The 12,369-nt window shown below is 38.4% G+C and overlaps 1 protein-coding gene across 2 annotated transcripts in view; it reads left to right on the top strand.

Annotated features, from left to right (window-relative positions):
* The first annotated feature begins 576 nt into the window (after window positions 1-576).
* Window positions 577-12,369, top strand: part of ipmkb (inositol polyphosphate multikinase b) — a 29,998-nt gene continuing 18,205 nt past the window's right edge. Inside the window, exons 1-4 of one of the 2 annotated variants that reach the window (XM_067429242.1) lie at window positions 577-1,117; window positions 2,837-2,922; window positions 10,690-10,786; window positions 10,875-11,047. In XM_067429242.1, coding sequence (XP_067285343.1) covers window positions 961-1,117; window positions 2,837-2,922; window positions 10,690-10,786; window positions 10,875-11,047 — 513 coding nt within the window. In that variant the 5' untranslated portion in view covers window positions 577-960. The remainder of the gene's footprint in view (window positions 1,118-2,836; window positions 2,923-10,689; window positions 10,787-10,874; window positions 11,048-12,369) is intronic. The other variant, XM_067429243.1, reaches the window with a different exon arrangement.

Here is a 12,369-nt window from a genome sequence, read left to right as displayed (position 1 = left end):
TTCTGTGTCCATTAAAGCCCCATAACAATTAAAAAAAACGTATTCAGTGGCAACTGTATATATCCCCATAGGTATTCACATAATATTTAGCTATACAATTAGCTGATGTTTGTAAACGGGTCCTTATATATGCATAATTACAATATTCCCAGTAGTATTTAACAAATTATGCATGAGGGATTTTCCTAATTGCCCAGTATTTTGAGAACACAAATCTTATCATTATGTAAAATATTTTCCATCTCGATGTTTGTTTAGTACAGTTAGTTTTTTTTTATCAACTTTCTCATTAGTCTCACAGTAACTGAACATTCAGTAGCATAAACAGACTTTTATCGTATCCGATGATTATAGTTTTTTTTTTCCTACCCGGAAGTATTTACAATTAAGGCGAGCCAGTTATCCGCCGTTTTTAGATATATTTTCCATGTAAGGCTTAACGTTATCTTTCTAATATTATCATATTCAAGACAATCTACCCAATTTGGACGTTTAACAAAAAATCTGAGAAAAGTACTCGACGTATTCTTCTGTGACGCTTCAGTTCCCTGTGCGTAGTGACATCACTCGCAGCGTGTCTCTCGGGGACGCGCGTCAGCTTGTGCGGGGCGGAAACAAACAGCGAAGCTTTCGCAGAACTGCGAGTTCCCGTGCGATATGACTAACTCCGCCAGAATATCGTGTCGATCTTTGTACCCTGCTCGTTCCGTATCTACCATCTCGTACCAATTACCGAGGGAGGAGTGTAAACATCTCTGAAGTCAGGAAGTGGGATGTGGCCCAGGTGAAAAGCTCGTTATATGGTTGCGAGGGTGGGCGCCGTGACTGATGGCACGCGATCGGTCACACACATCAGGATGACGCGTCGAGAGTCTGCGATCAATATGTGATTCTGAGAGTCGGCAGTTGTTTAGAGAAATAAAGAGCCATTGCAGTGAAGTCTTCGGTCTCAGCATCATAATGGACTCTTCTGTGGCGCTGGGGAGGCTGGAGCTCGCGCGCCCGTTAATGACCCGCGGCTCGTGTTTACCGGAGGGCGCGCAGGGCGCTCACCTGAACGGCTGCGTGCCGCTCTCTCATCAGGTGGCCGGACACAAGTATGGCGTTGATAAAGTGGGTCAGTACACATTTGATGCAATTCCTTTTGTTTTGCAGCTTCATTCTGTTATTTGAAATTGCCCTGATATTGTGCACTGGAGACCGGAGCTAGTTGTCAGTTTTTATTCCTGTCAATATTTCTAGGGTCAGTTTTTGTATTATATGCACGTACCTTAAAAGTATTATTTGTATAAAGCGGTTGAACAAATATTACCTTTATTACCCAGGAAACAAGATAAAGTTGACCTTTTGTGACATGCTGTCATGGGGTAAGTTGTCGCAATGGGAGCTTATCAATGTTTGAGGTACAAAATCATAAATAAAAAATCTATACATGTAACATTAAATAATATGAATGTATCCTTTTTAATATATCAACTAAAATATTTAAAATTCCCACATAAAACAATTATGCCAATTTGAATAGGAATTTATGACAGTCTTGAGAACACTGTTTTGGTTAAAACAACAACAACCTTTGATTATGTTGTTGGCCCTTGCCTGAAAGTGTGGCATTGTGGGGTTCATTAGTGCTTTAATTGACTTATCAGTTCATATATTACAAAAACAACTTGATATTGAACTTTTTTGGGGAAAGCAATCATTTGTGCACCAAATCTTATAGTTACTGAGATACAGCCTATGTGACAACTAACCCTGGTCTCCTATTAGTAATGTTTTCAAATATGCTTTTTCTGATAAAACTACAGATTTATTAATTTAAGAAAAAAAGCTTAATTTTTATCAGTATAGTGCTGACTCATTTGGATTTTGCTCATGACACGCTAATATGATGACATGCAAAAAATCTCTTCATGTAAGACCCTATCTATCTATCTATCTATCTATCTATCTATCTATCTATCTATCTATCTATCTATCTATCTATCTATCTGTCTATCTGTCTATCTATCTGTCTGTCTATCTATCTGTCTATCTATCTAAACATTAAATCTAACATTATCCATTAAAATATTTACATATATAATTTATTATTTAAAATACATAAACAATTATTATCAGATTAAAATCAGTGCCATGACAGTATATTTTTTTATTACTATATTTTAAATTGTTCTCTATTATTTACTTAATTGAAACCATCCAGATGCATTGAAGTGGTGAGAATAAGGGGGGAATGTGCTTAATTGTCATGAAATTGTTACAATGCAGAAAAAAAGAAAAACATAAACTTATTTTTATTTCATCCAATATATATGTCAATATGTGATTTCAGGTTGGGACACATCCCTAGTAATTTATTACTTTCTTTAGAGCGAAAGCAAATAGCGTGTAAATGTCACAAATCGCTTTGCGTAAAGGAGATGTATAGTATTCATTTTAATAAAGTTAATCCCCTGGTTGATCACATGTTTGACGTCAATAATTAAATCTTGTAATGTTTGCTTTTGTTTACCGTTGATGTGAAGGGCTTTCAAAAAGGCTTTTTTTAATGAGGGTGAGTCTGACCTAAATCCAGAGCTTCACCGTCTATGACCGTAATCTCTAAGCCCTGTCAACCTAGTTCTCAGCAGCATATAGGCCAGGCTGTGATGTCATTTACAAACACCACTGTCATTTCCCATCATATATGAGCTCCGAGAAGGCTAATGCACAGTTTCTTACTTAAGCAACTCTGCATGAACAAATATGTATTTCAAAAAACTGTTGGTGTGCTTATTGGTATGGCCTGTGTGCTGTGATCATAGCGGTTATGATTGAGCTGTTTTTCAATCAGGTATCTTGCAACATCCTGACGGTACGGTCCTGAAACAGCTTCAGCCTCCTCCAAGAGGACCCAGAGAGATGCAGTTCTACAGCATGGTGAGTAATACAGGAATGTTCTCGGTTCAAGACTGGTTAAGATCTGACAACAGCTGTCCTGTCAAATATAAAGTTATATCCTGTATACTATATGCTGTTTCAGTTTTATCAAATGTGCATGAACACCAGAAAGGGAAAGGCAATGATTAAAGGGATAGTTTATTTGGCCACCCTCAAGTTGTTCCAAACCTGTACAAGTTTATATAGAAATAGAAAATGGGTAACCAAATAGACTTGACTTCCATGGAAAGGACAAAAAAAAAGGACAAAAGACTGTTTGGTTACCAACATTGGATTTGGAGTTTGTTTTGGGAGTTAGAAATGGCTTACCAAAGAGATTTTTCCAGAAAAGTGACAATGGATTCCATGATTCTTAAGCAGAGCTGTTCAACTTTCGACAGGCCATTAGTGTTTATGAAGAAGTTGTCATTGCAGACACTTCTGGCAGTGTTCACTCTAAGCTGGAAGCATGTAGCCTGGCTTTGCTCTTCTACGTACTTCAGTACTACGTCTGGGACTGCGGTGTATTCTTAGGTTTTCTCCGAACAAATGTTTACCAGTCTATTCAGCGAACAGAGGGAGTGGCTGAGAACGATGACGTTGATGTCTTGCACTAGTTTGAGTTGTAGTTCAGTAATGGCGGCGGAGAAAGATGCGAACGAAACCATTCATTCCGTTGTGGCACCGCTGCCGAACATCCAGAAGTTAAAGCCGGAGCAAGAACAATCTTTGCTGGGGTTTGTTGGTGGCCATGATGTTGTGGCCCTCCTCCCCAACAGAGGGAATTGGGGAAAAGTTAGATTTTCCAGCACGTTCCGTTAGTGGTGAAGGAATTGCTGTATTCGGACAGTAACTGTTTCTCGTGGGGTCAGAAGGTATTGCCATCATTCAAGTTACAGGGACTGGTCAGTTATTTATTTGCCGTCCGTCTCTCACCACCCATGTAAAAATCCCCGGCAGAGTTACCTGCTGCTTTTGACAAACACCAGGTCGTGTTGATGTAATAGCTGTCCGAATCTACATCTGAGTTTTCAAGAATAAATCACTTTAAAATTCACTTATTTATAGTCATTTTTGACCACTGCAGAGCACCATACGGTTGCTTTGCTGTTATTTGGATGCATTTCTAGATTTCTAGACTTCTAGATCTCAGTTTAAATGGTTCAGTTTGTTTTTATATTATATTATATTATATTATATTATATTATATTATATTATATTATATTATATTATATTAATTATATTATATTAAACCCTAATAGATAATTTATCTCAAAAGGGGACTTCATGAGCAATAAATCAAGATTTAATTTTGATGGTTAAATGCTGTCTATAGTCAACAATTGACCATATAAAAACACATTATGGTTGTCCCAAACCATCTTAATGTAACTGCTTCATTTCTTTTCTCATATTACAAACCTGATTCCCAAAAAGTTGGGACACTGTACAAATTGTGAATTAAAAAAAGTAATGCAATAACTTACAAATCTCAAACCTATATTTTATTCACAATAGAATATAGATAACGCATCACATGTTGAACATGAGACATTTTGAAATGTCATTCCAAATATTGGCTCATTTTGGATTTCACGAGAGCTGCACACTCCAAAAAGTTGGGACAGGTAGAAATAAGAGGCCAGAAAAGTTAAATGTACATAATGGAACAGCTGGAGGACCAATTTGCAACTTATTAGGTCAATTGGCAACATTATTGGGTATAAAAAGAGCCTCTCAGAGTGGTAGTATCTCTCAGAAGTCAAGATGGGCAGAGGATCACCAATTCCTCCAATGCTGCGGCCAAAAAATAGTGGAGCAATGTCAGAAACGAGTTTCTCAGAGAAAAATTGCAAAGACTTTGAAGCTATCATCATCTACAGTGCATAATATCATCCAAAGATTCAGAGAACCTGGAACAATCTCTGCGTAAGGGTCAGTGCCCGGTTGCATAAAACACCATAAGTGAAAATTTCCCTTAAGATCGCCCTTAGGTTTCCCTTAAACTTAAGGGTGTTGCATAAAATAACCCTTAAGTGTCACTTCGGTTCTTTGCAACTGGGAGTTTCCAGTCTGTAGTGGGAGATGTTTTCCATGTTTATAAATCGTCAGTTAGTAGAGTTATTCACCGGGTTGCAGGGGCTCTCTGCCGTCATTTAAGCCAAACTGTGACATTTTCATCGCGTGTTGAACTGGATGCCATTCAAACCTCTTTTTTTCAGAAAGCGGGGTTTCCTCGAATAAGTGGTGTAATTGATGGCACACATGTCAGAATTCAGGCTCCCCGCACGCATGAAGATCAGTATGTTAACAGAAAAAATTACCATTCTGTTAATGTGCAGCTAGTGTGTGACCATCTGTGCAGAATTAGAAATGTTGTTGCATCATGGCCAGGGAGTACACATGACTCTAGGATTTTGACCGAGAGCTATAGCCTATTAACTTTAAAAAGTTGAAAATTAAGTAAAAACATATAGGCTATTGTCAACTTATTGATCATATTTTTTCAATGTATTAAAATGTATTTTGACTTGTTGATAATTATGGTCATCGTTTGATCCTAGGAAAGATACAACAATGCGTTGACACACACACGGTCTATAATTGAGAGGACGATCAGACAGCTCAAACGCAGATTTTACTGTCTCCACAGCGAGCTGCACGTTGAGCCTCCAAGGGCCTGCAAAATTATTGTCTCCAGCGTTGTTCTTTTTAACATGTCAAAGATGTATTGTGAAGAGGGAGATGATGTCGAAGAAGAGGCTCAAGAAGCAGAAGCAGAAGAGGCTCATGAAGAAAATCAACAAGATTTTCAACGGGCTGGATTTGTTGTCAGAGATGCCATCGTAAATGCATTCTTTAATTAGTTTAGCTAGTAGCCTATGGACAATAGTCATAAATATAAATAAATAAAATATAAATCATAAATAAATACAAAACCTGTCAGATCTGTCATTAAAAAAAAAAAATATTCGTCAATTGATGTGCATTTTATTTTTCCTTCACTTTGTAGCTGCATTAGTTTGTTATTAAGAATTCAGTTGTAAAGGTCTTGATTTTCCTTCTCCTTTTTAAGTTTTTCGATCTCTAATTGCAGTTTTGTCTTTTGAAGCTGTAGGATGTCTCTTTGCAGTTCTAGCACTTTTTCTCTTGTCGCGGCTGGAGAGGATATTTGCGTCTTTCTGCAATTCAAAAGTGTTTTGAAGGAATAATGAAAAAAATCTAAAATAATATAGAGGTTGTTCTAAGTAAAATTAACAATAGACTAAAATAATTGTTAACAAAGAAGCAATAAAACCTCCCTTTGCTGCATGGTTTGGCGTGCTGCTGGCGCTCTGCCGGTGTTGAAGCTGATTTTTGCTGAGAAGGTCTAACGTGTGAAACAAATAACGTTACCAAGCATATTATTTTATTTTGTCGTGATCTTCAAATCGTTTATCCTCAGCAGTGATCATTTTTATTTGATTTAAGACAATAATGTTCTCTCACTCCGTGTAATATTCCTCTTGTTAAATCTCAGCTTCACTCTAACCCGCCAGCGTAGCGTGTCTATGGCAACAATAGAATTTTATAACGGTAAAACCTGGGTTGCAGTCGTGAAACACTTAGCGGTGTCCTAGGGGTGGGCGATATCTCGATATTTAAAATATATCGAGATATTTTTTCAGCTCGATATGGATTTGGACATATCGTATATATCGATATATTGTTTATATTAAATTCTGATTCCGCCACTTTGCTTGTTTGCCTTCTCTGTGTTGTGCTCACGGAGCCTCGCGCGCCTCCCGCCTCTTGCTTTGTTCCCCCTCCCCTCGCGTGTTGTCTCATTGAACACGGCTGCTTCCACAACCAGGTGAGGATTAGTTATCATGTTGACAAGCGCGCACGTTGTTCAGGACTCAGTTTAGAGACCATGTTTTCCTTCTAACACAACTGCTTGCTAAAATTCATAAAGAAATATTAATGTTCATCATAGTTCAAATCGCACGTTTCACCCACAGTCAGGTGATTGACACTACTGGTGCGAGACGTCCGCGGTCGCAATCATGCCAGTTTATGATCTGTGTCTAACTGATCGCATAGTTTTCGGTTAAAATGTCAAAATGATCGCATATCATTTGAAAACATTTAAAAAGTATTGCAATATCATTACTATTATTATTTTGTCAGCTTTATCACGGGATTATGATGAATAGGTCTATTCACGTTTTAACCAAGAGTGAAAAACGCTTCATCCCGGGTGTCCTGAGACACATTGCTCTTCTGTAAGTTGTACTGTATCATATTATCATATAGCCTACCTTCTGACATTCATATTTCGTTCTGTAACTGGAAAAGAAGTGAAATTCAGCTCATGTGTAGCCTACATGATCTGCATGATGAGTTTGAATTTTGTCAAACTCATGACAAACATCACTGTTTGAATTTTGATACAAATTTAACAGGAAGTGGTGTTATGACAAACAGTTTATTTATATCACAGTCATGCCCCCATCTTTCGGCAAAATGCTTACTGTTTACTTTAACTGTAAAAAAGGGAGTCTTTGATTCATCTTTTGAAAGCATGAAATAAATGAAAAGAAGGCAATATTATTTATTTTCTTTTACAGTTAAATTATTATTATTTATGTAATCAGGGAGTTTTTTATTTTAAATGTCGCAAAAGCACTTGACTACCTCTTTGCACTTCAATTAAAAAAAAAAAAGGTTTTTGTGGTATTTGGCATATTTGTTTTTGCTGTAGTTTTTAGGGGGTTATTTTTCCTGTAAAGATATCGAGATATATATCGTATATCGAGATATAGCAAAATATATCGAGATATATTTTTTGCTCCATATCGCCCAGCCCTACGGTGTCCCTTACCTAAGAAAACCGTTTAAGGGATTATATGCAACACCCTTAAATCATTCCCTTAGATAAGGGGAAATCACGCCTTAAGTATCATACTTAAGGGAAAAACTTAAGGTGTTTTATGCAACCGGGCACAGGGCTGGAAAACCATACTGGATGCCTTCGTGATCTTCGTGCCCTTAGACGGCCCTGCATCACATACAGGAATGCTACCGTAATGGAAATCACAACATCTCAGGAATACTGAAAACCAGAAAACATTGTCGGTGAACTCAATCCACCGTGCCATTCGCTGTCGCCGGCTAAAACTCGATAGGTCTAGGTACTGAAATGCCCAGCCTGCAGTCCAGATCTTTCACCCATAGAACCCATAGAAAACATTTGGTGCATCATAAAGAGGAAGATGCGACAAAGAAGACCTAAGACAGTTGAGAAAATAGAAGCTTGTATTAGACAAGAATGGAACAACATTCCTTTTACTAAACTTGAGCAACTTGTCTCCTCAATCCTCGGACGTTTGCAGACTGTTATAAAAAGAAGAGGGGGTTGCCACACAATGGTAAACATGGCCCTGTTGCAACTTTTTTGTATATTATGTACTATTATTTTAAAGAATTGATCTGTTCTGCTTCAGATTAATTTTTTTAACAGAATTAAAAGACTAGTACAGTTACTAGCACTGTAAAAAAAAAAAAAAAAAGTAAAACTTGCTGCATTAAATTACTTCGAAATTCAGAAAAAAAAATCATTTTTAACATCAAGTTACATCAAGGATCAAATATAAATGGCACATTAAAGTTAAAAGTTACTACTGCATGATATAGCAACTTTTTGTACACTGTACAGGTCTGGTTTAAAGAATGTTTTTGCTCAGGTGGCCAAAATGTCTGCCCAATAGAGAAAAGTTTTGCACAGCAAGAAAAAAAAAATAGAGGGAACATTGGCACCTGGCGTTAAAGGGTTAGTTGACCCAAAAATGTCAATTCTGTCATCATTTACCCACGCTCAAGTTGTCCCAAACCTGTATGAATTCCTTTCTTCTGCTGATCACAAAAGATGACATTTTGAAGAATATGGGTAACCAAACAGGCCCAGGGCCCCACTGGCACGCTTCAAAACATCATCTTTTGTGTTCAGCAGAAGAAAGGAATTCATACAGCTTTGGGACAACTTGAGGGTGAGTAGATGGTAGAATTGAAATTTTTTGGTCATCTGATCGCAAGTGTTCAGCACTAAACAAATGTGTAAATGGGGTCCAAAAGTCTAATCACTGAAATAGGGAGCGTAGTCAAAAACATGTTGCATCATTGTATTTGCAGTGCAAACACTAATGCTTCCTAGACAACAGGGAAGGGCCACCTACTCACCTGTCAGTCAAACACTGCATTAAAACAAGGGTTTTTAACTTTATTTGAATAGCAGACTGTAACATGCCCCTCGATTCAAGGATGAGACTTTTACTGATGGTTTTATGATGTTTAATCCTTTATGAACTCTAATCATTCACCATATCACCAATGTAAGAGCTGAAACGTATGCAAAGCACGTAACGGATCAGTTTACACTGTGCTGTCTTACGTTTGTACAAAACGAGCATATTAATAGACAAAATGCTCAGATCTCAGCATTGTATAACATACCTTTTGCCTCTTCAGAGGGGCTGTAAGTATCGTGACAAAGTTTTTGCCGTTTTTGGCCAAGCTACATACTACAGAACTGCGCTAGCCAGAACAAAACAAAAAACGTGTAGCCTAAAACTGGAAGTTTTCCAATCTGAAACACATACTAGTACATACACTATATTGCCAAAAGTTCTGGGATGGCTGCCTTCATATGTACACAAACTTTAATGGCATCCCATATTTAATCCGTAGGGTTTAATATGGAGTTGGCCCTCCCTTTGCAGCTATAACAGCTTCAACTCTTCTGGGAAGACTTTCCACAAGGTTTAGGAGTGTGTTTATGGAAATGTTTGACCGTTCTTCTAGATGCGCATCTGTGGGATCAGCTATTGATGTTGGACGAGAAGGCCTGGCTCACAGTCTCTGCTCGAATTCCTCCCATAGGTGTTCTAATGGGTTGAGGTCAGGACTCTGTGCAGGCCAGTCAAGTTCCTCCACACCAAACTGTGCCAACTTGCACAAAGCAAGTCCCATAAAGATATGGATGAACGCATCCATGTCTTTATGCGACTTGCTTTGTGCACTGGTGCACAGTCATGTTGTAAGAGGAAGGCCATCCCCAAACTCTCACAACAAAGATGAAAGTATGAAATTGTCCAAAATGTCTTGGTGTGCTAAGGCATTACACCACTGCATCTGGCGCTTTGCATTGCACTTGGTGATGTAAGGCTTGGATGCAGCTACTCAGTCATGGAAACCCATTCCATGATGCTCTCTACGCACTTTTTGATGAATACCACACATTTGGATTTTTGGAGGTATGCTGTAGCCATTGAATCTGGAGATAGTTGCAGACTTCAACGCTGTGTGGCTCAGCATGCGCTGACCCCGGTCTGTGATTTTTATGTAGCCTTCATAGCTAAGTTGCTGTTGTTCCCAATTGCTTCCACTTTGTTATAATACGACTAACAATTGTGTGAATGGACTTATTGCACAGGTGGCAGCCTATCACGGTACAACACTTGAATTCACTGAGCTCCTTAGAGCGACCCATTCTTTCACAAATGTTTGTAGAAGCATCTGCATGGCTAGGTGCTTGATTTTATACTTCTGGGGTCATGGAAGTGATTGGAAAACCTGAATTCAATTATTTGGAGGGGTGTCCCAATACCTTTGGCAAAGTAGTGTACATGGTAGAATTGTTTTATCAAGGCTCAGTTACAGGCATAGCAAGTGATGTATCCATTCCAATACTATTGAAATTTCACAGTGTGATCCTGTTTTTTACTCCAGGTGTATGCTGAAGACCACTGCGACCCCTGTCTTGTAGAACTCCAAGCACACCTTCCCAAGTACTATGGCACGTGGTCCTCACCAGACGCTCCCAAAGGTACACAGTTGGCTTCATGGAGCGATGAGGAGATTGGTGGATAAAGAGCTTGAGTTTAGTAAGCATGTCTGCTCGCTATCTTCCACAGACCTGTACCTCAAACTGGAGGATGTGACACGCAGGTTTCATAAGCCGTGTATCATGGACGTGAAGATCGGCCAGAGGAGCTACGATCCTTTTGCATCACAGGAGAAACGGGAACAGCAGATCAGGAAATATCCACTGATGGAGGACATCGGCTTCTTGGTTCTGGGAATGAGGGTACGTTTTCTTCTGTAAATGTGGGTTTTGTTGATCATTATCCATTATTATTTTCTAATGGAAATATGTCTAATGAATTATTGAATTAAAGTGCCCCAATTATGCTATTTTAAAGGTTCCTACTTTTGTTTTGGAGGTTTCCTACAATAGGTTTACATTAGAGGTTAAACTGATCTTAGCTGGTTTATGATCCACATTGACCAGCATGCATGCAATTCTCTGATTAATTGCGAAGTTTAACCATCATAGAATGAAAGTTTATAATTTGCATGTGTTTTGTCTTGCCAATTTAAACATTGGCCCTTTTTACACATGGTATTAAGATGTGTTTTGGTTGTTTCGATAAGTAGATGAGGGAGGCACAACCGTTTACACCTGGTCTTTTTTGTCCACTTTTAACCACTTCTGTCCTGATTTCTATTAGGGGAGAGTCTATTGGTTGTATAGTGTATTTTTTTTTTTAGATCTTTCGAGATGATGGAAAAAGTAAGCTTGCACAATTTACATATGATCATGAATGAAGATTATGGAACAACACACAGAGCAGCAGCTTTAATTTTTCTGCTCTGAATAGCTGCAAGACCATGGTGAACACAGTGAGTGTGTATTAGAAATCAGGAATGGTGAGACATTTTGCTGGGAAATTTTTTCACCTTCAAACAAAACCAAGCTGAGTTTAAATACTGTCTGGCTAGCACGCTTCCCATAATGTTTACGCATTAGGTCAGAGAACTGTCTCTTGCAGCTGTTTGTGCGCATTTGATTACATGAGCATTTACATTACGAAAGTCTGGAAGTGATCGAAACTCCCTCTGGAAGTGATCGAAAGTGGATAAGCTCCAAGCGTTTTAGACCCTGTCTAGACCTGTATTTAGCGTTGTCCGAACGACCAATATGCATCTTAATACCAGGTGTAAACAGGGCAATGGTGATTTTTATACCATTTAAGCGTAAGTAGAGGCAAAAGAGAACTCAGTTTGGTACTTGCACGCTGTTGTCTGTGCGCACCGCTGCATACACGCACACATTTTTCAATTAATTGCTTTTGAATGCACAAGTACAAAAAATTGTTTCAAAATACCTGTCTCGGCAAACAGTAAACGCAGTCGGTTATGTCTTGCCAGTTTAAAATTATTAATCTGCGTGATTATTATCGATTAGTTGTTGCAGCTCTACTTATATTCATACCTAGTCGTACAGATATATGTTTTTTCTAATGTGAGGATATTGCGAGGTCCAAATTCAAATCACACACACGTCATTAAACTTGTGAATTGCGTGGGGGTCGTGTTTGCTGTGTAATATGAAGCAGAACTGCTGGG

The sequence above is a fragment of the Pseudorasbora parva genome, chromosome 21, assembly GCF_024679245.1.
Source record: "Pseudorasbora parva isolate DD20220531a chromosome 21, ASM2467924v1, whole genome shotgun sequence".
Taxonomy (NCBI): domain Eukaryota; kingdom Metazoa; phylum Chordata; class Actinopteri; order Cypriniformes; family Gobionidae; genus Pseudorasbora; species Pseudorasbora parva.
The sequence above is the reverse complement of the archived record's forward strand: the minus strand, read 5'-3'. Positions and strand labels throughout refer to the sequence as shown.